This window comes from Moschus berezovskii, chromosome 27 (assembly GCF_049115385.1).
Source record: "Moschus berezovskii isolate FMDL1 chromosome 27, NW_MosBer_1.0, whole genome shotgun sequence".
Taxonomy (NCBI): domain Eukaryota; kingdom Metazoa; phylum Chordata; class Mammalia; order Artiodactyla; family Moschidae; genus Moschus; species Moschus berezovskii.
In genome coordinates this window covers 16,861,467-16,888,295 of record NC_142486.1, presented here as the reverse complement: position 1 = coordinate 16,888,295, position 26,829 = coordinate 16,861,467, and the positions used below count along the sequence as shown (strand labels likewise).

At 54.5% G+C, this 26,829-nt stretch overlaps 1 protein-coding gene and 1 long non-coding RNA gene across 6 annotated transcripts in view; one reads left to right on the top strand and one right to left on the bottom strand.

Annotated features, from left to right (window-relative positions):
- Window positions 1–16,696, top strand: part of KATNIP (katanin interacting protein) — a 231,358-nt gene extending 214,662 nt beyond the window's left edge. For 4 of the 5 annotated variants that reach the window (XM_088832877.1, XM_088832876.1, XM_055409734.2 and 1 more), the window contains 9 exons: window positions 3,528–3,693; window positions 6,973–7,130; window positions 8,603–8,667; window positions 10,216–10,326; window positions 11,023–11,162; window positions 13,047–13,148; window positions 13,711–13,871; window positions 14,012–14,100; window positions 14,655–16,696. In XM_088832877.1, the coding sequence (XP_088689003.1) occupies window positions 3,528–3,693; window positions 6,973–7,130; window positions 8,603–8,667; window positions 10,216–10,326; window positions 11,023–11,162; window positions 13,047–13,148; window positions 13,711–13,871; window positions 14,012–14,100; window positions 14,655–14,713 (1,051 nt within the window). In that variant the 3' untranslated portion in view covers window positions 14,714–16,696. The remainder of the gene's footprint in view (window positions 1–3,527; window positions 3,694–6,972; window positions 7,131–8,602; window positions 8,668–10,215; window positions 10,327–11,022; window positions 11,163–13,046; window positions 13,149–13,710; window positions 13,872–14,011; window positions 14,101–14,654) is intronic. The other variant, XM_055409735.2, reaches the window with a different exon arrangement.
- LOC148773655 (uncharacterized) lies at window positions 1,628–7,056 on the bottom strand. Its single transcript, XR_016036569.1, has 3 exons — window positions 6,918–7,056; window positions 6,641–6,775; window positions 1,628–1,716 (listed from the first exon to the last, which is right to left on the bottom strand). It is a non-coding gene; the product is annotated as an uncharacterized LOC148773655 (long non-coding RNA).
- Window positions 16,697–26,829: the final 10,133 nt, after the last annotated feature.

The window sequence follows — 26,829 nt, the reverse complement described above, 5'->3', positions numbered from 1 at the left end:
TAATATATACATAATATTTTATATAATACATAATAAAATATGTATTATATATTTAATATTATGAAGGAAATGGCAACCCACTCCAGTACTCTTGCCTGGAGTACCCCATGGAGGGAGGAGCCTGGTAGGCTATAGTCCATGGGGTCGCAAAGAGTCGGACACGACTGAGCATCTTCACTTCACTTCAATATATATAATAAATATATAGTATATATTATATATATAAATATATATAATATATTATACTCTACTATACTATTATATTAAACTATATTATACTATTATTATAGTAATTATAAAATATTACTGGATTAATTAATATTTAAATATTACTGGATTTAAAATAATTTAAAATATTACTGGATTTAAAATCCAGATTACCAGATTACTACATTAGTAAAATCCAGATTACTGAATTTTACTGCATTACTATGGTATTGTTTAACTTGTTCCTCAAGCTCCTGTATTTCTTGTAAACTGTTCACTAGATCTAGAGGCCTGATCGTATTGAGATTTGGCCATTAGCGCAAGACATAACTATCAGGTCATGTATGTCACTGCATATTTCCTGCGGACTCATGGAACCTCTGATTGTCAGGCTTTTTGTGATGCTGTTAGCCAACACTTAGTGGTTAGATCTACTAGGGGTTGTGAAGCGGTGATAGACTGATCCTATCACTCTTTTTGTTTGTTTTTGTCAGTAAAGAGAAAATTTGCCTCAATTACTTGGTTACTTTGAGGTACAGTTCAAACAGGAAAGACAGTTTGATGCTTGATCCTTTCCCTTTATTTCTTCAGTTTTCAAAAGAGCAAATTGTTTCTCTGGAGTCCTTTAAAATATTTGTTTACTTTTGACTACCATAAACTCATGGATTTAAATCTACTGTGTCTGAAGGGTTTCAGTCTACTGCAGTTTTTATCCTATGGATGCTCAAATTGATCCCTCTTTGGACACTGGGGGCTCCCGAATCCTTCTGTAAAATAGTCTCTCATAGCTGCCTTCCTTTCTGATATGACAAGAATCCCAGGTTCCTCTTGTACACTTATTATCCCTGGTATGGGATCAGCCATTTCTCCTAGAAGCCCAGGCTCCTTCTAGTGGGAAATGGTGTTTAGAGACCATAGTCTAGCCACTAGGGATGCTCATTGCTACTGGGTCAGTCCTTGTTTCTAGGCTTTGCTGTGGACAGAGCTAGGAAGTACCATTTATATATTCTTGAGAGTGTCTGCTGGGGAATTCCCTTCACTGTCAGCTCTAAGCGCTTCAACAGGTCTCTCCAGTCTCAGAACTGGGCAGTAGTTCTTCTTTGGAAGTGGCCCCATTTCTAGGACAGGGAGGTAATTGCTTTTGGAAGGAAACAGAAGGTTCTCTAGTGGTAGACCTCAGCCAGCTTAATTCCACAAACACCCCAGGGTTAAACTGCTGAATTTCCTCCGTTCTAAGATGCCAGCAGTTGTAAAACACACCATCCATCAATTTAATAACAACCTTTTAGAGGAAAAAAAAAAAGAAACATTACCTTCTTGGATGAACACTTTGCTTGTAAGATTTATTCCAAGTCCTAAACTTTCAAATGTAAAAAGGAAAAAGCAAAGTTTATCTTAAAATCTAGGAGGGACTTCCCTCGCGGTCCAGTGGTTAAGACTTCGTCTTCCAGTGCAGAAGGTATGGGTTCAATCCCTGGTCGGGGATCTAAGAGCCCACATGCCTCTCAGCTAAAAAACCAAAATGTAAAACAAGCAATATTGTAACAAATTCAATAAAGACTTAAAACAATTAATAATAATAAAGTAGATCTAGGAAACATGGTAGCAGCCTGAGGCCCTGCCAGGGCAGTAGCTTCAAAGTCACCTGGAAAATGGGAGAGTGAGGGGAGTGGGGCACCCAAGAGGCTGAGAGTTGGGTTCCTATCTCCAGGGCCAGGCCTCTCAGTGGAAGTGAGACCAGGGCTGGGGTCAGGGCTGAGGTGTGCTGGGCAGAATTGGGAAGGACGAGGCAGGAGAACCAGAAACTGACCAGGGTGGAAGTGCAGTATGGGCCAGCTGGGGAGCTCTTTTAGAACATGGTGGGGCTTCCCCAGTGGCTCAGTGGTAGAGAATCCACCTGCCAATGCAGGGGACACAGGTTAGATCCCTGGTCCAGGAAGATCCCACATACCAAGGAGGAACTAAGTTGGTGCACCACAGCTACTAAGCCTGTGCTCTGGAGCCCGGGAGCTGCAACTACTGAGCCCACATGCCACAACTACTGAAGCCTGCACCTCGTAGAGCCTGTACTCGGCAACAAGAGAAGACACCACAGTGAGAAGCCCACTCACTGCAACTAGCGAGCAGCTCCCACTCTCCACAACTAGAGAAAAGCCCGCCTAGCAACGGAGACTCGGCACAGCCAAAAATAAAATTATGTTTTAAAAAAAGAACATGAGGGTGCTGGGGGCTCCCGCCCAGTGGTGGGCAGGCTGCCCTGGGCTACCCAGGCTGTGTGACTACAGGCCAGACCACCTCCCTCCAGAGGCACCCACCCCTTCTTGTACTTGTCCCATGCAGGAGCTGCCAAGTTCCCACTAGAGCTTTAGTATCTTTCTCCTCCAGCACAAGGAAGAAGGAATAGAGTTCTTTCAAAATGTACCATAGAGTCAGTACAGTATTTTATGGAAAGCTGGGGAAATAGAAGTTGTCACTTCCCATCCCCTCTGACAGAAATATATTTTTCATGTTTGGTAATCTCTCTTGGCCTTTGTCCTCATTTTACAACATTAAAGCCAGTGCTCCTGCCGTCACACAGCCTGCCTTTTCGCTTTAGCGCATCATCCTCGTGATGATCATCTTCACTACTGTATAGAGGTACTGACCGTTTCCCTCTTTTGAGATCCTTCAGTGTTGATTTGTTTGTTGCTAATGTAGGTAATATCTAGGTACGGATGGCTTTCTGACATGTTGAATAAACTTTTCTTAGGAGGAAAAATTCTAGAAGTGGGATCACTGGGTTAAAGAGTCCTGAAAAATAATACATTCCCCACCCCCATCCTTTTTAAAAACCTCGATGATTGCTTCACTGTACCTTTAATAGCATCTAAGTGTTAGTCGCTCGGTCATGTCCAACTCTTTGCGACCCCGTGGCCTGTAGCCCACCAAGCTCCTTGCTCCATGGGATTTCCCAGGCAAGAATACCGGAGTGGGCTGCCATTTCCTTCTCCAGGGGATCTTCCCCACCCAGGGATCCAACCCGGGTCTCCCACATTGCAGGCAGATTCTTTACCGTCTGAGCCACCAGGGAAGCCCTTTAATAGCACAGGCTGTTGTCGCCCTCAGTTTCTTGTTTTGTCTAACTTCACAGATAAGTGATGAGTCCTCACTGTTGCTTTGATTAGTCTCACCTCCCCTTCATGAGCCTGAGCCAGCCAGGCTCGTGCCAGGCAGGGGCAGCCGTTGTGGTGGGGAGAGGAGTGGGTGCCGACCCCATGCTGTGAGTTCTCCCAGCTGACCAGGCTGCCCTCAGCTCTCCCCACCTTCCCCACTGAGCGCAGGTTAATTGATGGAGCCAACATCACGATGGAGGATGAGCATATGTGGCTGATCCCCTTCTCGCTGGGGCTGGACCACGTGGTCACGATCCGCTTCGACAGAGCCGAAAGCATCACAGGCCTTCGCTTCTGGAACTACAATAAATCTCCCGAGGACACCTATCGAGGGGTAAGCTGGGGAATAGCGGCCGTGCTCGGTCCACTGTCAGGGAAACAGCACCTTGATGAATGGCTGGTGTGGCTGCCGGAGAGGAGCATAAATCCTCCAGAACTTTCCAAATGGAGCTGGGGGAGGTTACTGCTGGGGAGCGAGAGAGCTGCTGCCGTTTCCTGCTTCTGCAAACAGCAAATGCAGGCCAAAGAGCCCAGGGAAGACTCAGGGAACTGCAGCGCCTCGTGGCCTCTGGGGACTCAGGGGTCCTCAGCGGGCCCAGCCCCCCCGTGCACAGTGCCTAGTTGCACAGCCCTGTTGTTCCCTGAGAGCTTTGGGAACCAGGCCTGGGCTGAGGGCTTCTCACACCTTTGTCATTTCACTGGACCCGCATCCCAGCCTCTGGGAGGCAGGTGTTATTACCCCCATCTTTCGAGATATTGAAAACCAAGGTTCAGAAAGGTCCAGGCACTCACCCAGGGTCACACAGCTAGAGGCCCAGTCCCCATGTGCCCGCTTGGTTGCTCACACTCTGATTTGCACACTGTGTTCTTCTCCCGCTGGGTGTGGAAAAGCAGGGGCCTCTGTTGGCTCGTGGAAAAGAGTTATCAGGAGGTTCCCCCTTTCATGGTCTTTTCTGACCGGTGTGCCCATGAACCGTGAGACATTTGTCCCCTCCCACTACATAGACGTGATGATGACCAGGTCACCTAAAGTATGGCAATGCAGTTAGGACCCTAAAGTCACCAGGCTCTGTGTCTGAGTCCCTCCCCCGCCCCTCAACCCTTAACATCTGTGTGACCCTTGGCATGTGGCCTGCCTTCTCTGGACCTCAGTTTCCTTGTCTGTAAAAGGAAGAGGAGAAGAACACCTGCCTCTACCCCACAGAGGTTGACAATGCCAGGACCTGGCCTGTGAGGCTGCTCTGAGCCCATGTCTGGGCTCCTCACCATGTCCAGGGCCTTAGATGCTTCTCATTTATCACAGCAGAGTGAGCAGTCCCCCTTCCACCGCGCCCACCCACCCCCTCCACCTCCTTCAGGAGCCTCCGCTCCCCTGAGCATGCAATTTACAAACCCCCCACCCGAGGCTGCCCTGGTGTCTTTATAAGCACGCTCTCAGGTCAAGCGCGTATAAAAATGTCAGCTATATTGGCATTAAAAAACATTCTTCTGCCTCAGCTTGTACCTCTGGGCCTTGCTCTCCCCTTGAGTGAATCCATCTATCCAGTTGAGCTTCCACGATGCTAGGTTTACTGCCTGGAAACGCTGGGCCTGGGGCCCCTCTTCCCAGGTGTGGCCCCCACCAGCTGCAGTGCCAGTGACGAGTGGCCACCGTGGGAGGTTGGGCACCTGAGAGGGCTCAACCAGGCCGCAGTGGGATGGAAACTCTGGCCCCTTCCTCCCTCCCCAGGAAAGTGTACGTCAGATGCCTACCCCACAAGGCGGTCCTGGGCACCCTGGCTCCGGGCCCCTGGCATGAGGTTAGAGCCAAGCCTGGCACTCTGGGAGGTGGGTTCCACAGCCCTCCAGTGTGTCCTTGGGCAAATTGCTTGGCTTCTCTGAACTCTAGTTTCCTTCACAGTAAGATGGAGATGATAATTAAAGCTCCCCCTGAGGGAATGAATGGGGGGCTGGAAAAGTCAGGGATGCTTCCTGGAGGAGGTGGTGGTTCTAGAAGGACAAGGGCTTCCTGGGCCTCAGCTTCACTTCAGGTGGCTTTCTCCACTGGGCAAACCCTGGCAGTGCTAGACTTACATCCTGCCTGCTCCAAGTCCAGCAGAAGAGAGAACTCCTCTTTCCAAGCAAGCCAGAAAAACCCCAGGAGCCATGCCGATTGTTCTAGTTTAGTTCCATCTCTCAGAACCAATCACATGGCTAGGGGGTGACAATTCTCCATCTGGCCAGGCCTGCGTCACAGGTCCCACCCTGGGGCCTGGACAGGAACCTTGAGAAAAGCAGAGTGGAGGTAAAGTGACAGCTTTGGGGTTGCATATCCAGCCGTGCCTGGAGCTAGCCCCTCTACACCTTCTAGGTGTATGCACCCTGTGACTGACTAGGAAGTGACAGTGAAAGTCGCTCAGTTGTGTCCAACTCTTTGTGACCCAATGGACTATACAGCATGGAATTCTCCAGGCCAGAATACTGGAGTGGGTAGCCTTTCCCTTCTCCAGGGGATCTTCCCAACCCAGCAATCAAACAGGGGTCTCCTGCATTGTAGGCAGATTTTTTACCAGCTGAGCTACCAGGGAAGCCCTGACTGACTAGGGGGACCCACTAAATGCTGAAGGAATGAATCCATAGGACCCAGGACAGGGCCCCTTTCTTTCTGCACAGAGAAGCCTCTCTGTGTCTCCCAGGGGTGAAACGCCATCAGTTTGGTCAGCAGCAGTCCGCTCAGCTAACCACGAAGGAGCCCTGATTCCCCTTCTCCACTCACGGATCATCACTCCTGCCCAGGGAAACAGAGCTGAGCTACCTCAGGCCCTGCTGTTAAGCTCTGACATTGAATGGCTGGTCACAGCCATCCGGCTGGCAAAATCGGGCCTAGAACAGGGGAATGTGTTAGCCCACATCCAATCAATTCAGCAAGCTCTCAGTAAACACCTACTGTGTGCCAGGCCCTAAGGTGGATGTAGAGATAATCCAGCCAGAGTCTGCCTTCAAGGGAGCCCAGAAACCACCCAGGACATAGCTAAGAGGTACTTGCCCTTAACAGGATGGGCCAAGGACTCAAGAAGGAAAATCAGGAAGGGGTCCAGTTCTGTCCCAAGGGAAAGGGCTAGGAGAGGAGAGGAGGTGTGAATAGGGGGTGGAGAAGGATTGATCTAGGAAAACACTGGCCCACTGTGTGCCAGGCACTGTTCTGTTCTGGAGACTTTATGTAAGTTAGCTCCTCATTGAGCCCATTTAACAGATGAGGAAAATTGAGACAGAGGGGTAAAATAACTTGCACAGCTACTCACGGTGGATCCCAGAGCAGCTGAGTCCATGCCCTTGACAACTCCAGTATTCTGCAGCTGAGTAGACCAGAAAAGATCTATACGTGTCCTCCGTGGCGGGGGCCTCACCCACCTGCTCCTCTGCTGTCTGCCCAGCGCCTGGCACAGAGTAGGGGTGGCAATTGGAAAGGAGCCCCCTGACCTGGTGGGGACTGGTCTGGGAGGAAGGCCTTCGGGGCTCCGTGAAGGCCCTCGGTCATAAGTGGCAGCTCCCAGGACCCCCAGCCACATCAGCACTCACCACCCGCCTCACACCGGCTCCTTCTCTTCAGCCTTGTTGTTTTTTCATTTGCTAGGCCAAGATCGTCCACGTCTCCCTGGATGGCCTGTGCGTCTCCCCTCCCGAGGGCTTCCTCATCCGGAAGGGACCAGGCAACTGCCACTTTGACTTTGCTCAAGAAATCCTCTTTGTGGACTACCTGCAGGCCCGACCGGTGCCCCCACCGGCCCAGAGGTGAGTGGAGCGGCTCCCCAAACGGTCCTTCCCAGCCTCCAGGCCCTGGCTCTGCATCAGGCTCTGAAGCCTGTACCTAAAGGGCTTTGAAGTGATGATCAAACACATTGCTTTTCAACTTGGCTAGTTTTCCTAAAGCTTAGCCAAGCCTCTCCGGAAGCCTGGGGGTGTACCCACCTTGTCTGGGAATGTTTGGGTTTCTCACAGTCTTGAGTGTTTGAGATTTTAAATGCCTTGTTGGGCTTCCTGCTGGGAAAAGAGGCTCCAGGCTGCCTAGATTCCAGAAACGCCCGCTGGCCGATTCGTAGAAGGGCCTTCTTCGTCTTGTTTCTGTGTTCCTGATTTAGAAAGATTCAGAGAGGAAAACGGAGCCTAACATTTCATGGATTCACTGGGATTGCCTGGCGCCAGTCTCAGCTGCTTTAAGTTCCTAACAATTTGTAAATGCCACGTTAACTTTACTCATTTAAACCCCCTGATGTCCAAATACCAGAGGCCAAGCTCTCGAAACAAAATGAGTTTCCCTCTACTGTAGCTGGCATCACTCCTGGGGCCAGATACTGGGAATAGTCACTTAATTACAACATTGCCCTTGAAATTGAAGAAAGCAGGCCAGAGCCGGAAGTCACTGGCGGTAGACCAGGGAGAGAAGCCCTGCAGGGAGGAATCTGGGGGAGGAGAGAGGCTCCCTCCTGTGTGCCTACTCTGAGCCAGATGCTTTGTATTCATCCTTCAGATAATCCTTCTAGCCATCTCTGAAGCAGGGGTTGTTATGCCCATTTTACAGATGTGGGAACTGAGGCCCAGGCTAGTGAAGCCACTTGCTCAGGATCCACAAAGCCAAAGCCTTCAGGGCTCTCCCCACCTCCCAGCCTCCTCTCCTTGCCTGTCTCCTATCCCACCCCACAGCCCCGACTGGCTGCTTTTTGGGGCAAACACCAACTGTCCAGCTCCTTCCCACCAGCCTTTGCTCTGGGTGCTGTTCATCTTGGAAGGCTCAGCTCTGACTCTTCCCATGGCTGCTTTCTCCTTAGCTCAGACATCATGTCCCTGACCACCGCCTGGGGTAGTAGCCTGCCCCCTCCCAGCACCACAATCCATTGGTCCATCATGGGTCTCAGCTCTTAGCATAGCATGGACTTAACCTTGTTCATGAAGGGACTGAGGTCAAGTGGGGTGGTTCAAAGAGTGGACCCCGAAACCAGACGACTTCGGGTCACATCCCACTTCTGCCACCTCCCAGCTGTGTGACCTTGAGCAAGTGACTTCACTTCCTTGTGCTCCAGGGACGTGAGAGTACTCAGCTCTCAGGGTTGTGAGGATTATGAGTCAAACCTAAGGGGACGAGCCCCTCCCGGTGGATGGGAATTCCGTGTGAGCAGAAGCTTGTCTGTCCCTCCCCCACCACCTCCCAGGGGGAATAACTGACCAGCGACTCAGGCCACTACAATCCTCTGCTTCTGTGTTTGCAGGCTGGACACGAAGAGCCTGGAGCGGGCAAGCATGGACTACGAGGCACCCCCGATGCCCTGTGGCTGTATCCTCTTCCTGTTGTTATTTAGTTACTCAGTCGTGTCTGACTCTTTTGAGACCCCATGGACTGCAGCCCAACAGGCTCCTCTGTCCATGGGATTTCCCAGGCAGGAATACTGGAGTGGGTTGCCATTTCTTCCTCAAGGGCATCTTCCCCACCCAGGGATCGAACTCAAGTCTCCCAAGTCGCCTGCATGCTAGAAGGATTCTTTACCGCAGAGTCATCCGGGGACGACTCCTCCTGCCACCCACACATTGCACATCGAAGGCCCTCAGGGCCACACCCAGAACCCAGGGAGAGGGCCAGGCCCTTGTAGCTCCTTGCTGGCCCTGGCGCGGGATCTGGGCTTTAGCTGCGGCACTGGGTCTCAGCCAGGCCACAGCAGAGGCAGCAGAGCCCATGCAGGGAAACTTCGGAGAGGACGGGAGGGCTCCCAGGTCCTCAGGGAGACAGGTGCTTCTGAGATAGGGGGACAACACGAGTTCTGGACCCCACCCCCCTGCTGGACTGAGGTTCAGAAGGCAGCACCAAGGACTGTAGCTGGGGACACCAGAGAAGTGGGAACCCACCTGGGGATGGGATGGGAGCCTCTCCTTGGAACCAGGCAGGGAGGAGGTGAAAAGGGAAGGCATCATAGCTCAAATGTGCTGGCCCCTTCCTGCCGCCCGGCACTGTTGGCAGTGGGTCACCTGTATGAGCCCTCTGTGTTAGCCCTGTGAGGTGGGTATTGCTAGCACCCCCATTTCACAGCAGAGAAGACTGAGGCACAGAATGGCTAAGTAACTTGCCAGCTTACACAGCTGGGAAGAGGCAGAGTCAGGTTTAGTGAGCACAGGCAGCCTGGCGCTCTTACTTGTCTGTTCCCCCAGGAGGACTGCTTCTGACTTAACCCCCTTGGGATCACCCTCCCACTTCTCAGGCTCCTTGGCCCGCCTGCTCCTGGGGATGCTGAGAGCCAGTGGAGGGCAGGGCTGCGGAAGGGTTGGCACGCGGGATGCGGTCAGCAACAGGAGGGGATCACCCTGGCACAGCCCATCCCCCCACAGCTGTGACACTCCCACAGCCTGCCTTGCCATTCACACCCTCCACACTTGAAATGGATGGAGGAGGGAACAGGTACTCTGTTCTTGTCATTTTACAACCAGGGAAACTGAGGCAGGAGGTGGCTTTTGAGGTCTGGTCACTGTTCAGTCCTGTACACTGAGTTTGTGACAGATGCTTCTCCATCCTGCCAGCTCCCTGAAGGACACCCTCCCTGCCCGTCAGCCTGTCTCCCGGGGCCTGGAGAAAGCTTCTGAATTCTTCAAACACACATACACACATTCATATGCCATTTAAATGAAAGAAAATTTCATGCCACATACATTTTTGATTGACTTCAATCTCGGAGGGAAAAAACATCATTTTTTTCTCTCGTTCATCTCTATAAACCAATATATATATATATATACACACACACACACATATATATATATCCCTGTTACCTTTGTAATTGTTTCCCTGTGTCCTCCAGAAAATTAAGCCTGTTTTTTCCTTAATAACATGTTCCAGTCATTTTCCAGTTTCAGCTCCTGACCAGCTGGGGTGACCCCTATTACATCGGTCTTACTGGCCTGGAGCTATATGATGAAAGGGGAGAAAAAATCCCTTTGTCAGAGAACAGTATCCTTTCTTGGCATAAGCGGGGCTCCAGCCAGACAGCAGGGAGCACGGGAGGGCCCAGGGGAAGGAGCCGAATCCTTGAACGTAGAGGGAAATGTCCCTGTAGGAACCAGACCTGGAAAAAATGCCACAGCTGCTGCTGCTCGGTCACTTCAGTCACGTCTGACTCTTTGTGACCCTATAGGCTGTAGCTTGCCCAGTCCTTCTGTCCATGGAATTCTCCAGGCAACAATACTGGAGTGGGTTGCCATGCCCTCCTCCAGGGGAATCTTCCCAACTCAGGTATCGAACCCAGGTGTCCTGCATTGCAGGCGGATTCTTTACCAACTGAGCCACTAGGGAAGCCCATCAAAGCGGCAGCAACCCCTTTTACTCGAGCCTCCAGCAGCTCCACGTAACCCATGTTTTCCAGCCTGCTCTCTGCATACTTTCCTCTCCTTTCCTTGAAACCGGCCACCCCTCCACTCTCACCCCCACTCCCCTCAGCCTCCTCACCTTCCTTTTCCCCCAGAACATGTCTAATTTGGCTGACACTCCTCCAGCTGCCCCAAGCAGCAGACAGTGGTTCAGCCTACCCCGGCATCCCCCCCAGGCCACGCCATTGGCGTGATGGGGGCTGGCGGCTGCAAGAGGGGCCCACAGAGCCCAGGGTCGAACACACTGCTTTGGGTTATGACAGCTTAGAGGCGTCCTCAGATATCGCCGCCTTCCCCGACAGCGTCAACTCCCTGGAGGGCGTGTGCGGGGACGTCCGGACCCCTGACAAGCTCATCGACGAAGTGAACAACACCAGGGACGGCAGACACATGTGGCTGGCCCCCATCCTGCCCGGCCTGGTGGGTTCCGGAGGCTCCCAGCCCTGGGGTGGATGGGGGGCTGGTGGGGGAGGGGTGTGTGTGGCACTTTCTGTCCCCAGTCTCAGCGACACATCTTCCTTCCAGGCCAAGTTAACCTCGAAACAAGTCAGAATGCCCAGGGGCTGCCGGGAAGACTCAGGGCTTTGCTAACACATCTTCCCAGCCAGAGGTCTTTCCCTTTGCTCTGGGGGTGCTGATTATCAGTGGCCACCAGGGAAATGAAGGGCCAGGTGGGCCTCTGAGGCCAGGAGCCCAGCGCAGCAGGCCTGGGGGCATGGGCAACCCTCGGTCCCTGTGAGTCTCCCTTTCCAGTTCTCTTCCCTGTCTCTGCTTCGCTCTCCTCTTCCCTCCAGCCCCAGCCTCTCCACATTCCTGATTTCTGCTCCTTCTTCATGTCACTGGGTACTTGACCCCCATCTTGCCCTCTCTCTGTCCTCAGACCTGCCTGGTAAGCTCTTCCAACCCACCGACTCAGTCTCCCAGATCACAGACTCTACAAGTGGTCCCACCCATCTTTTTGCTCCAAGGCCTGATGGCAAACCTGGGGGTAGGCCTTTAAGCTCATCTGGGCCTGGCCGTTGGTGGTAGCAAGGGAGGCGAGGGACCGCTCGGGATGGGATGGGGCGGATGGCAACCCCCCAGCCTCTCAGCCACGGGCCCAGATGCCTGGGTAGATGTGCAAGGGCTGGGGCTCCCACCCCTGTGACCCCTGGAGGGAAGACAAAGGGTCCATTTTCCTCTCAAAATCCTCCCAGGAAGGGCCAGCACCCCTTTGATGTTCCATCAGATTCCCTTGAGCAGAGGCCGAGCCCCCAGCCCCAGCCCCACCACTGCAGATGGGAAAGGCGTAGATCTGTCAGCCTTCACACCTAGGGCTGCACACTGGTGGCCCCTACCCAGTCTAGCCCTCGGCCATCTTGATCTTAACCCGCAGGCATTTGCCATTCTTTCACACGAAGACCTTTGGGTGTGGTTCAGCCTCCCTGTCCCTCTCTCAACTAGACTCAAATATTTGTATCCAGTTGAGTTCCATGGGCGCTCACTTGGAGGCCCCTCATCTAGATTGTTTCCATGGTACAAGCAGAGGAGGCTGACCTTTCCCACATCCCCCTATGTCCTCTTGGGCCTGAAACCCAGGGCCTGGGTCAAAGCTAAGCCTGCAGCCTGTGGCCAACAGTGAATTCTATTTGCTTTATCCTATCTTGCAAGGGCTCCTCACCTAATATTTGAGAGTCTATGTTGGGGGCGGAGAGCTGGTGGGGGACTCTTGGGTCCCACTTTACTAGCTGATTTTTGCCACTGATTGGAACACTGCCTCCACCCCCCAGCCACTACCCCACAGCAGAGGTTCAAAGATCGCTGCTGAAATTAACCAGCACCGCCTTCCTGGCCAGTCAGCAATGCTTTTCATTTGTGATTCGGAGGAAAGGACAAACAGGGGTCAAGGCTGTGCTAATTGCTCCGGGTGGTGGCGGGGGGCGGGGCGGGTGCGGCCCGTGCCTCTTGACTCTGGAGCTGGGGGCCATCGCCCTTGGCCCCAGGAGCTCCAGACTGTGTTTCTGGGCCTGGCCTGGAGGAAAAGGAAGGGTGTCCCTGATTCTCCGTGGGCATTTAAATGAGAGCCACACCAGGCCCAGAAAACAGGCCCTTCAACAGCCAGCTCAGCTGTTTGTTGCAAACGCAGCCACACGTGACCTGACTCAAGATGGGCTTCGGGGAGATGAGTGGCGGTGAGAACCTCATGCCCGGCAGCCCCGGAGAAGCCCAACCACCTGACACAGGCCCACACCTGGCATCCCCCGGCCCAGCCCCATGCCTCTGTTCCCAAACATGCCTGTTTGAATTAGTTCTTCCCTCTGACAGGTGAACCGGGTTTATGTGATTTTCGATCTGCCCACTACGGTGTCAATGATCAAACTGTGGAATTATGCAAAAACACCACATCGGGGGGTGAAGGAGTTTGGTGTAAGTACTTATTCGCTGGGTTTGGGGAGATAATTATGCTCGTTGGTAATTAGGCCGCCGGCAATTATCATTTGTCACAGTTTGATTTACTTCTGTCGGCTGCAACCTTAGACACAAATGCTCGGTCCTCAGAGGCAGGGATCTATGCCATCCGTCCGTAAATTCAAAGGCTTCCCTGAGTGATTTGAGTCATCACCCCGAAAAACCAGAACGTTGCTTTTTTTTCCTCTTTTCTCCTCGAGTCATAGTGGTGTGGGGAGTTCTTCCTGCCAGAGGGCAACTCAGGTGGGGAGAGTGGGGGGATCTTGGGGGTCAGAGAACCAAGTTTGCCTCTGAGCGCTGCCACGTGGGTTTAAGATTTGAGCCCTTGGAGCCTCAGTATCCTCATCGGCAACGTGGGGCTGATCCAGGTGCCTTTCCTGGTCACTGTGAAGATTTGAAATCACAGCATGGTCTGAGTATGTAGTAGGCGAGCCTCTGGGCAGTGATGCCCTTCACTTGAGGTCACACATGGGAAGGAGGAGGGCCATGCGGGACCGCAGCCCCTCTTCTGCCTGTCCAGCTCCTGGTGGATGACTTGCTCGTGTACAACGGGATCCTGGCCATGGTGGGCCACCTGGTCGGGGGCATCTTGCCCACGTGCGAGCCCACGGTGCCCTACCACACCATCCTCTTCACCGAGGACACGGACATCTGTCAGCAGGAGAAACACACCGCCATCAGGTGCACCCCCCTCCCACGCCGAGCTGGCCCTGTGACCTCCCAGCCCTTCCGATCTCCCCCCGCCAGCCCTAACGGTGGAGGATGGCAGGGACCTGCCGTCTGGAGCCAGAAGGCACCTTCTGGTCTTTCCCTCTCCGCAGTAATCAGGTAGAGGACCAGGACGTGCAGATGATGAATGAAAACCAAATCATTACCAACTCGAAGAGGAAGCAGAATGCAGTTGACCCGGGTCAGTTTCCTTCTCTGCTCAGAGCGCCCCTCCCACCCCACTTCCAGGGTCTGGTTGGAACAGAGAAGGAGCTGGCAGCATCAGACACTGTCTGTCATCCCTGCCAGCCCCCAAACCCCTTCTTCTCCACCCAGGAGCCTGCCTGGGGGGCTGTGGAAGCGGTGATAGGGTCAGAACCCTGGGAGTAACGTGGTATGCTTCCCGGAAGCCAGGTCTTGCGGGTACAGAGGGGAAAGGGCCATTAAGGGCAGAAGCGCTATATCGAGAGGGTGGCCTTGGACCATGGGAAACCCAGAGAGGATGGGAAGGGCGAGGGCTTCCTGGAAAGGGGATGCTTGAACTGGATCCTAAATGATGCACAGGGCTGGGCAGGCAGAGGGAACAGTGTGGGCAAGCCTGCTCCGAGCTGGAGGCTGCTGGGGGCAGAGGCCAGGTTTCCAGGGGCCTTGAATGCTGAGACCCCGGGCGGTGTGGGTTTCCCCCCAAGGGCAGGGGGCAGCCCTCGGGGATGGAGGCTGGGTAACACTGCTTCCTCTTGTGCTCCCCCTCCACAGCCTTACGCCCCAAAACCTGCATCAGCGAGAAGGAGACAGCGAGACGGTGGCGGTGCTGACCGGCAAAGGAGCGGGGCTGGACCTCTCAGCCAGGATGGGGCTCTGTCACCAGCCCCCACGCAGCACCTGCGTCCCCAGCCCTCAGGCATTCATGTGGGCCCACCCAGACCCCAGACCCCAGAGGGCAGAAGGGAGCTGCAGTGTGGAGGGGCCCGCTGGGGAGAAGGGACTCGAGGGGTGAACAGCCCTGGGAAACACAGGAATTCAGAAGGAGGAAGGGGTGTGGTGTGGTCTTCCACTGGCCCCTGCGGTCCTGGGGTCAGCACGGGGAACCCAAGGACTCCTGGCTCCGTGACTTTCGGGTGGGATCTCGCAAAGCAGGGCCCGTCGTGGGATCCGTGGGCTCTGCCTGACTCAAGGTAACACAGTGACATGGCCTGGGGAGGCCTCCCACCCTGTCGCCCTAGGGCCCGGAGCATGGCTGAGCCGGGTGGAGGAGACCAGGCCTCAGACACCAATACCAACAGGCGTGGGGCCCTGCGTTTGGAGGCCCCCACCCCAACCACATCCTGCCTCATCTGGGGGCTGGCGGAGCTGGCCGAGAGGGTGGGGTTCTCCCCTGGCCCCCTCCTGGACTGCTACCACCCCTTCATTCATCCCGGGGCCAGGGGTCCCACCTGAGAAGAGGGATCCCCTGAGGGTCCCTGGTCATGCTGGGTCTCTGTCCTCTGGTTAAGCCTGAGAAGGGATCGAGAACTGAGGAACTGAGGGAGCTGAACCCACCTGCCACCCTAAGTCAGCCCTGTACCCCCATCTGGCATGCAGGCCCCGGTCCCTGCAGTGCTGCCAGGCCCAGACAGGACAGGCAGGCAGCGTCCTACCCCAGAGGGCCAGGAGGGCCCATCCAGATGCCCTCTAGATGCCAGGCCGGGAGACAGATGACCAGTGCCACAGCCACACCCTCAGCCTCAGAGGCCACGCCCCCTGCCACTTGAACTAGCCTGGGGGTGGGGGGCGGACTCCCTCTGTCTGATCCAGGCTTTTCTCGTTTGCCGTCTCCCTTTCCATCCATTCTTGTCCCCCTGTGTCCTGGGCCTCAGGCGGTGAGGTTCTTGTTGTCCGGGGGTCCCCACGCCTTTGCCCTCTTCCAGCAGCTTCTGGGCAAGTTGGACATGTGCCTTGCCCCCACCAGCCGCGTGAAGCCCAGATCGCATCTATTTTCATCTGTGTAACAAGCTTGGATCTGGGACCTCATTGGTTTCCCAGTGGTGGGTAATTTCTCGTTCCAAATATTAATCCGTTGTTTTCCTGGCTCCCGGCCCGGCCCCGCTGCCGCCGTACTGTACTCCAAGTAGGTTCCTATGCAACCAAAAGCCCCAGCAAATACTTTATGAGCTTTGCGGCTTCAGCCGAGCAGCTATGCAAATGCGCTTTTCATTAGGAGAGTGGGGCCCGACGTGAAGATAAGGAATTGTTTCTCCCAGAGAAGATCCATAATTTTGGTAGCTTCCAAGCCCCCAGCTTCTAGGCTCACCTCACCCTCCAGATATGGCACCTCCACCTCTGAGTCTCCAGACTCCCAGGAGAGCTGACGGGGAATCGGGGGTGGGGTGGGGGGGGCGAGTTGATCAACTTTTAGTGACCGAAACCAGTACCTTGGCTTTAAAGGGAGCCCAGCCTTCCATCCCCGCCTGAGGCATGTATAACAGGTCAGATATGTTTGGGAGCTCATATGAGCACCACACTCACTTGCTCCCAGGATCTCAGCTGATATTTATAATAATTGTATGTACCATGCAAGTTAGGAGGGGAGGGGGGGAAAAAAGCTGTACAGGCATTAACTCTAAAATAAATTTCTATTTTTTTCTCTTACAAGATCAATAAGAGATGTTATTAAGAATATGATCTGATGCACTAGATTTGGGGTCAGACAAGAGGGAGACTGTGCTGCCTCCAAGAACAGACTGAGTCCAGTAGAGGCTGGCCACTCCCTCTTCCCACCAGCGAATGAGGTCGTAATCCTGGCCAGAAAATAGAAGCCCATATGGTTTACCAGAGAAGGCAATGGCAACCCCATTCCAGTACTCTTGCCTGGAAAATCCCATGGACGGAGGAGCCTGGTAGGCTGCAGTCCATGGGGTCGCTAAGAGTCAGACGTGACTGAGCGACTTCACTTTCACTTTTCACTTTCATGCAATTGGAGAAGGAAATGGCAACCCACTCCAGTGTTCTTGCCTGGAGAATCCCAGGGACAGGGGAGCCTGGTGGGCTGCCGTCTATGGGGTCGTGCAGAGTCGGAGACGACTAAAGCGACTTAGCAGCAGCAGCGTACGGTTTACAGTGGCTGCTATTCCCAGGTGGCGCTAGTGGTAAAGAACACACCTGCCAAAGCAGGAGATGACGTAAGGAACTCAGGTTCGATCCCTGGGTCAGGAAGATCCCCTGGATGAGGGCCTGGCAACCCATTCCAGTATTCTTGCCTGCAGAAACCCATGGACTGAGGAGCCTGGTGGGCTACAGTCCATAGGGTCGCAGAGTCAGACACAACTGAAGCGACTTAGCACATATGCCTAGAACTGACTCATTTCACCCGCATTCAGCCTTGGAGGGTAGGTATGATTATGATCCTCCTTTTACAGATACAGGAACTAAGGCACAGAGAGGTTGAGTAACTTGCCCGAGACACTCAGCTTAGGGAGCTATTAGTCAATATACAAATCCTGAGATAACCACAGGAGAACCGGGGTGAAATTTCCTGGACCCTGGGGTTTCCCTTCAGCATGAGTGGATCCCGAAAGCACAGCCGCCAAATGCTTGATTGCTGGCTCCTCCTGCGGTTCCCCACACCCCCGCTTCCTTTAGGGGTGAGTATCAGCGTCTGGATAAAGCAGCCCTCGAGTGGGAAGAAGGTTCAGTTGAAGGGGCTAGAGGTCTAACTGCAGCTTAGTTGCCAGCAGTTGTATTGGGGGCCCTCTGGAGACCCTCCCTCCGTCTATTAAACCGGCCAGAGGGGAGAGGGCTTCTGTCCCGCCGGCAGGTAGGGATAATGGCTGGTCCTCTACTGGGCCCACCCTGCCCCCTGCTCCCCTCTGAGTTCCTGTGAAGACAGAGGGGCCCTGCCCTTCCAGGCACCCTGGTGCTACCGGGGCTTGTGTCTCTGGGCCAGCCCTCCTGCATTCCAGCCGTGGGCTGGGAGGCCGGCCGAGAATCCTAGCTTCGAAACCCTTCCAACCACCAGCCAGAGTGCAGGGCCTGGGTCCCTGTTGTTCAAGGGCCAGGCAAGCAACACCAGGGGACAAAGCTGGCCTTGCAGGACCTGGTCAACAGAGCAGCCCAGGCACCTTCTGCAGCTCAGAGCCCAGGGTCCTGCCATGCCAGATCTTCACGGGGTTTAAAAGAAGCCAGGAATCCAGGTGTTGTATATATTTTTAATGTGAAATCTAACTTTTAAATGTTGGCTCTAAGTTAACAAACATTCAGTGAGCCAAGTAAATCCAGTTACGGGTCCTATGTAGCTGACCCTCCACCACAGCTCCCACCCTGGCTCAGCATGAACATCGGCCCCCACTGCCTTCCTGGCTCCCCGGAGCCTGCAGTCCCTGACCTGACAGTTAGTCACTCAGTCGGGTCCCACTCTTTTGGACCCTAAGGACTGTATAGCCCACTAGGCTCCTCTGTCCATGGGATTCTCCAGGCAAGAAGATTGGAGTGGGTTGCCATTCCCTTCTCCAGGGGATCTTCCCAACCCAGGGACTGAACCCGTTGCAGGCAGATTCTTCACCGTCTGAGTTTACAGGGAAGCCCACAGTCCCTGATGCAAGGCTCCATGAGTGCCCAGGGCTGGTTCCCGCCAGTCCTCCTCGCCTTTCCAGGGAGGTAAAGAGAGCGAGGGGACTATTCCTGGCCATGCCCCTCTTTTCCAGGGGTTTCAGTGGAGCTGTATCCCACACCCCCAGTCTTCCTGGAGAGCAGAGGCCTTCCTCTCCCTCCACATCCCGCTTCCCTGCCCATTCCCTGGGTCCCACCCCACCCTGTAAGCTACAGGGCTGTAAATCAGGCCTGAGCTGCAGCTGTCAGGGGCACGGGGGCTGGTTGGCAGCCAGGCATGGCTGCAGGGAATAAATCTTGGCCAGAGCTGACAAGAGTGTTAAAGAAGAGCAGGCAGAGTCTCCCAGGGGAGCCTCCCCTCGGGCCTCCGTCCCCTGGGGACCTGCCTTCTCTGACCCACAGAGGGAAGGACATGCTTCTGTCTGTCTGTTCCTTTGGCTCCAGCACTGGCACCACGACTTCAGAGGGTCCCCCAGAGCCTGCCAAGGCCATTTCTGTAGCCATACCAGTGGCCGCTGCCCCCACACTCGGGCACATTTGCTGAGATGTCCTGAGTCCCTCCCACCCCGCCTGGAGCAGCGTGGTCCCTTCCCGAGGCCCCAGCACCTCCCCTTCCCCACCACCACTGTCACTCAGTCTCACCCTCAGCCTCCTCGGGATTGGCTGGCTGCACTGGTCTGCCAGTTCCTTGCTTCTCTGGAAAAACTGGAAGCCGTGGCAGCTCTGGTCCCATGTTACCAGATGGTCCCAAAAGCCAGCACTGGCCCCGAGCCCGGGCAGCGGCTCCCCAGTCACCACACTCGCCACCTGCCCCGTCGTCTCGCGCTCGGCCTGCTGCCCTCCCCACATCGCTTCATGCCCTACAGGCATTCGAATTAGCACCCAGGTCATTCATGTGGAGGAGCAGGAGGGGACCGGGTGACAATGCTGCGGGGCCCAGCAGGGATGGGGCCCCACCCTCCTGCGCACACAGAGGGCTCTTGTGGGGCCCAAGGACTCGAGTTTCTGGTGTCCAGTCAGGAAACAGGTCCAGGACAGGTGCCGGGGGGAGGTACGGGGGCCTCTGCCAACGGGCTGTGTGTCCCTGGGTGCTTGGGGCTGGCAGTCAGGCATGGCATGTCCCTGGACCTCTATGTGGCAGTCATGGCAAGCCTACCACTTCCAGGCTCCCAGCCTCTGGGAAGCTGTTCCACTCACACACACTCCTGACAAGGGGGCAGGCTTTAGCAGTCATCCTCTGTGATAATAACAGAAGTCAGTACAGGGACTTCCCTGGTGGCCCAGTGGCTAAGACTGCGCTCCCAATGCAGAGGGCCTGGGTTCGAACCCTGGTCAGGAACTAGATCCCACACGCCGCACCTAAGAGCCCACACTTTGCACCCAAAGATCCAGAACGCGGTGACTAAGACCCAGTGAGGCCACATAAATGTCAGTTAGTACATCCTGAGCTCTCACCTGACCTGGGTGCTCTATGGGTTCGTCCCTGAAGCTGCGTATCACGGTTAGACATGGAGACCTCACGCTGCAGGTACCCGTTTCCCAGCCTGGCCAGGGTTCGAGTCCAGACCCCACCATCTCCTAGCTGTGAGCAACCTTATGCCCAAGCTCCTCGGCTTCCTTCCCCAGGCCTCAGAGTGCCCGCTGCGCCTGCTCCTCAGAGTCATTCTGGGCATCCTTAGGAGCATCTCCTGGGAGACAGGGCACAGTGGCTGAGTTCCACAATGGCACTCATCTTCTTCTTGTTCAGTCGCCCTGTCGTGTCTGACTCTTGGCAACACCATGGACGGCAGCACACCAGTCCTCCCTGTCCCTCGCCATCCCCCAGGGTTTGCCCAAATTCTTGTTCATCGCACCGGGGATGCTGTCTAGCCATCTCATTCTCTGACGCCTTCTTCTCCCGCCCTCAATCTTTCCCAGCATCTGGGACTTTTCCAATGAGCCGTCTGTTCACATCAGATGACCGAAATACTGGAGCTTCAGCTTCAGCATCAGTCCTTCCAGTGAATATTCAGGGTTGACCTCCCTCAAGATTGACTGGCTTGATCTCCTTGCTGTCCAGAGGACTCTCAGGAGTCTTCTCAGCACCACCGTGTGAAGGCATCAATTCTTTGGCACCCTGCCTTCTTTACAGTCCAGCTCTCACAACCATACGTGACCACTGGAAAGACCATAGCCTTGACTGTACGGACCTTTGCAGGCAGAGTGATGTCTCTGCTTTTCAACACAGGAGGAGGGAATGGCAAACCACCCCAGTGTAGTTGCCGTGAGAACCTCATGAACTGTATAAAAGGCCTTCATCTACAGGTGTGCAAACCGAGGCTTTCACAGCAAGAGTGGCCTGGGGGCTGAGATGGGAGGCTGCTCAAAAGGGCAGCATGGCCCTCCTGATTTTCCCGGATACCCCCCAGCCTGGGCTGGTGGACCCACGAAGGGTGCCAGCCTTAGAGTGAGTGCTGTCTCCCTTCCCATGCCAGCTCTTGACCTGTGGAGCCCCTCTCTCGCCTCCTCTCTCTAACCCACACTGCCTGCACCCCACCACCTGACATCCACACACCCACCCTGGAAGTTCCAGGGGAGGAAGAGTCAGGAGCATATGTAGATGGGGGCTTGGTGCCCTGACTCGCCATCTTGGCCTCCTGCATGGAATTCGTCCCTGGCAGAGGCCCCTTCCGGCTCCCCGAGAGCCCCAGGCCCCCTCCCTCCCCCACATCCTGGACAGTCCTACCCGCTGCCCGCTGCCCACTCCCCTGCCAGGCCTCTGGCCATTCCCCAGCCTCTGGCCTCCCTGCAAGCCGAGGCTCAGACAGCATCCGTCCGAGATGAATTATGGCCCAAGAAGCAATTACCAGGGTACGGTGGGCCGGGCCGCGTGGGCAAAGGGCAGAGGTCTTGCGTTGTGATTTCCTGTCTGTCTACGCTGTAAATCTCCACGTGGAAGAGATTGGTTTTTCCTCATGACTGATGGTTGTTGTCTTCAGTCCCCTGGTGGGGCTGTCCTCCGGTGGGGCTGTCCTCCGGTGGGGCGGTGTAATGTGCTCATCGCCCACAGCCTCTGGCTGAGGGGTGAGGGGGGTGAAACTCCAGGCCCCCCAGGCTGTGTGCTCCAGGGCCCCGTCTCTCCTGGCTTGGAGACAGGGGCTTTTCTAAGTCATCCACTTGGAGAACAGTCTTCCCTGGTTTTCACCAAGGCCTTGCGTGGCCTACAGCATCCCTGCCTGCATAGCATCAAAGCCCAGGAGGGAGGCTCAGAGAAAGGCCAGTTCCGACCTGGCGCTCCCCACCCCGTCACACCCTCCCCACCTCCCACCAGGACCCACAGCAGCCCCTCTCTGGTCACCTTGCCTCGGCCCTTCACCCCACCTCCCAAACCCGGATGCACTTCCCAAAATGAAAAGCCGATGTGTCCACCTCTTAAAACCCTCCTGTCAGCAGTTCTCTGCAACCTTTGGTGAAGGTCAAACTTCCCATCACCACGAGGTCCCACACCAGCTGACCCCAGATGCCCACTCAGCAGCAACCCTCATGCCCTCACCTGGGGCTCCAGGCACAGTGTTCTGCCCCAGGGCTGCACCCAGGCATACGGCATTCTCTCAGCCCCAGGGCCTTTGCACATGCTCTGACTTCTGCCCACACCATCTCACCGCCTCTTCCTCATCCCTCAATCCCTGCTGCCACGGCCCTTCCTCTGAGAGGCCAACCCTCACCCCCGCAGTTTAAATCCGGACTTTCTGTGGTTCACCTACACAGCACATCTCACAATCTGAGCTGATAACTCTTGCCGTTGGAATTATCGGAGTCATCTCTGTTTCCTCCCTGGAATATGCCCTCCACGAGGATGGAATCAGTGCCTTTCTGACTTGCTGTGGCAGCTCCACTGCACACTCAGCGCCTGCCACACGGAAGCCCCTTGGCAAATAGTTCTCGATGAATGAAGACCCACACAGGTCAGCAGTAATCTCAGGATTTTAACTAATTCCTCAGCCCTGGAAGCTTTCCTCTATCCCCACTTCCTCCCAGACAAGGGGTTGGCACCCTGGCGGCAGCAGCTTCCCCCAAGGATGAGCTTCCCAGCACACCATGTCCTCAGGCCCGCTACTGGCAGATAAATGGCCATGAATCAAATTGACACTACCATTACCCGAGGGAGTGTGTGGCTGGATGGGTGGGCTTTGGTGGAGGCTGCAGGGAAGACGGCTTTTCACAGCCACCATCCCCAAAGGGCAGTCAGCCCACTGACCTCCAGCGGCCTGGACCTGCCAGTTAGTCCTCAGGCAGGGGAAGGGCCAGGGCCCCGAGGGCACCTGAGGAGAAAGGGGGTGATGAGTTGGACACTGATCCCTGGGTCAGGAAGATACCCTGGAGGAGGGCATGGCAACACACTTCAGTATTCTTGCCTGGAGAATCCCATGAACAGAGGACCCTGGTGGGCCACAATACATAGAGTCGGAGAGTCAGACACGACTGAAGCAGATTAGCACGCACACACGCACCTGAGCAAACACAGGACAGAGCCCCATTCAGGGTGGTGGGCGCGTGCACACAGGAGTTTGTGCTCAGCATCTGCGGGAGCACACAGATGTGGGTGGGCTAGCACGCATGCACGCACAATTGCTAACTCAAGTTTGTACAATGCTGAAATGGGTGTGTCCACACAAGCCCAGGTGTGTGGCTACAGGGAGGCTGGGAGCAGGTGTCCAGGGCAGAATAGGCTGTGTAAGAGCTACTCTGGGCTGTGGGTCAAGCCAGCCTATGGGGGTCAAGGTCAGCATCCAAGGCCAACAGCCATTCTATGTGGACAGAGGGATGGTCTGTCGGTGCAGGGGATGGGCAGGGAAAGCTGTTTGCAGGAGTGGGAGGAAGGCATTTTGCCTCCCCATCCAGGCCTCTGTGTGCTCACCCAGGACCCCTGCTTTCAAACCAGGTGGTCCTCCCCGCTTCCAGGTGCAGGCAGACAGTGTGGCATGAAGACAACCCTCCCAGTAACTCCCAGTAGGGACCCATTGGGATCGCTCACCTGGCCTGCCTGGAAGTGCTTCCTTTTGTCTAACCTGCAGCCTTCTTGCTGCAGCCTCCATGGGACTGAATGACAGTTACTTCTCTCCCCCTGCCCAGCAGGCACCCAAAAGGACTTGAAGCCTGAGTGAGTGATCCCATGAGCCTCCTCCGTCCTCCCCATCCCTCTCTGGCCTGAGCAGAGATAAGAATGGCCCTTGCTTGAGGCGTCCGCATTCCATCATCACATACCACTTACACGATTATTTATTTAATATTTTTCTTTAAGCCAACTTTTCTGCCTTTTAACTTAAATGCCTATTTTGGCTTCATCCTAAGCAATAATGTCTGTGAAATCACAGCATTCATGTGCCCGCTATACATGTTTTTCCTAATACACAATTTACATAAACACAACTATTAAAATAGATAAAAACTTTGTCCATGTTTCAACAAAACGTCATCTCCCGGACCTCTGTGATCCACTTGGTAACTTCAAAAGGATCCTAGAAGAGAATAAAGAGCTCCAAGGTGCCCAGGGCCAGATTCCCACCAGACACGCCCCTGCCCAGTCTGAAGCTGGAGCTGCTGCAGTGGTTTCTTCTCATCCTGATATTCAAAGCCTTTTTCTTTGGGGCCCAGTCTCTCTCCCAGACCCAGCTCCTGCCCCCCACAGTAGGTCCACAATAGTTACTCGATGAATGACTCACTGACCTGATTAACAAGTGCATGAGTGAATGGATGACTAAGCACACACCTCCACCTGGGTGTCTCCCAGGCACCTGAGACTCAAGACATCTGAACCTGCTCCCTCCTCCCCTAGCCCCCAACCTGAGCGTCATCGCTGACTTTCCCCTCCCACCGTCCCACATCGGCTCATTTTCCCTCCTGCCTGCCTCCTGAATCTGCCCTCACTGTGCTGTCCCAGGAACTCCATTCTGAACCAGCTCACCTTTTCCCCTCCCTTCACACGTAGTGACGACAAGGACAGGGGCCATCCTCCCACGTCTGGGATGCTCAGCTGGGCGCTTCCCACTTTGCCTGAAAGCATCTCCCATGGATCCTTCCTAAAGAGGCTTCCGTCCCTCCGACTCCACTAACCTCTGCTGCCTGATTTCTCATCCTCTGCCCTTCTTTCTCTCCACATACCTGCCATCTAGACTATCCCACAGTTCCTATGATGTTCCCAACTTTCTTTCCCTCTACACTCTTGCCTGCCTGACATCTAGACAACATCACATCTCAGCTTAAATGTCATTTTCCCAAAGGAGCCTCCCACGGCCGCCACTCCCTCCTACCAGTAGGTGCTGCATATGGGCTTCCGCAGCACACACACCCCTACCCCCGCCAACTTCCCCTCATTGAGAAAACAGCAAACACTGACAGAGCATTTATGTGCCAGGCTCTGTTCTAAAGGCTTCACGTATATTAGCTCCTTTAACCCTCAGAAGAGCTGATGATGTATTGATGATCCCCACTTGCCCACGGGGGCGAGGCACGGAGAGGTCAGGTAACTTGCCCCCGATCTCAAGTGGAGGAGCTGGAATCAGCACCCAGGCTGCCTGGTCCCAGAGCACTTCACACACTGCTCTATCTTCACCTGTCTAGTTATGCGTCCTGTCCACCTGTGAGCTCTCCAAGGACAGACACCATCTCTGGATTAGCAGCCTGTCTCAAGTGCCTGCAAGTGTCTGGCACATAGTAGGAGCACAAGGAACTGTGTCATTGAGTAGATGGACACACAGATGGATGGCTGAATAATGAGGACGGGGATACGTGAAAGGGTGGATGGATGGATGTCTGGTAAAAGGAAGAATGACCACTGATGGGAGGATAATGGATAGACAAATGGATAGATGGATGGACGAATGGATGGAGGGATGGGTTATGGATGGATGGATGATGGATGGATGGATGATGGATGGATGGACGAATGGATGGAGGGATGGGTTATGGATGGATGGATGATGGATGGATGGACGAATGGATGGATGGACGAATGGATGGAGGGATGGGTTATGGATGGATGGATGATGGATGGATGGATGATGGATGGATGGACGAATGGATGGATGGACGAATGGATGGAGGGATGGGTTATGGATGGATGGATGATGGATGGATGGACGAATGGATGGAGGGATGGGTTATGGATGGATGGATGGATGATGGATGGATGGATGGACGAATGGATGGATGGAGGGATGGGTTATGGATGGATGGGTTATGGATGGATGGGTTATGGATGGATGGATGGATAGATGGGTGGATGATGGAGGGATGGAAGATGGATGATGGATGGGTGGATGGAGGGAGGGATGGGTTATGGATGGGTGGATGGATAGATGGGTGGATGATGGATGGATAGATGATGGATGGATGGATGGATGGATGAATGGATGGATGGTGGATGGATGATGGATGGATGGATGGATAGATGGGTGGATGATGGAGGGATGGAAGATGGATGATGGATGGATGGATGGATGAATGGATGGAGGGATGGGTTATGGATGGTGGATGGATGATGGATGGATGGATGAATGGATGGAGGGATGGGTTATGGATGGATGGATGGATGGATAGATGGGTGGATGATGGAGGGATGGATGATGGATGGATGGATGAATGGATGGAGGGATGGGTTATGGATGGTGGATGGATGATGGATGGATGGATGGATGGATGGGTGGATGATGGAGGGATGGAAGATGGATGATGGATGGGTGGATGGATGGATCGATGAATGGTTGGTTGGATGATGTGTTTATGGAAGAATGAAGAACAACATTCTCTCCTTGAGGGAAATCTCTAGAAATCCTTTGGGAAGGGACAAGGCCTCTTGGAGTCAGCAGTCCTAATTCAAACCCTTACCTCTGCTTTTGCTAACTCTGTGATCTTGGGCAAGATGCTTCATTTCTGTGACCCTAAGTTCCCTCATCTTCATAAGAGGAATCTGTTTCTCCAGGCATCTAAGCCCTAAGGTTTGATATAAATGTGACTCTAGACACAGGGTAAAGGGTCCCCATGGGGATCAGGGTGGCTGAGGGCACGGGTTTGAGGGCTTGTCTGATTGCCCTCTCCAGTTTCCTACCTGCCTGGCGCCCACCTCCCCACCCTCTGGAATCCAAGACAACCTGCCAGCCTGGCTCTATCCTGACCCCACCCCAAGCCCCAGAGCCAGCCTAAGCTACAGGACCACCCCCCTTTCCTCCCAGCCACCCACCTTCAGCATCTAACCCTGACCAGCACACTCAGGGCTGTCTCATCTTCAGGCTCCTTAGAGACCTGATAGGGTGGGGCCACGAAGGGGCAGCCACAGCCCAGAGAGCAACTGGCCTCCACACACAGCAAG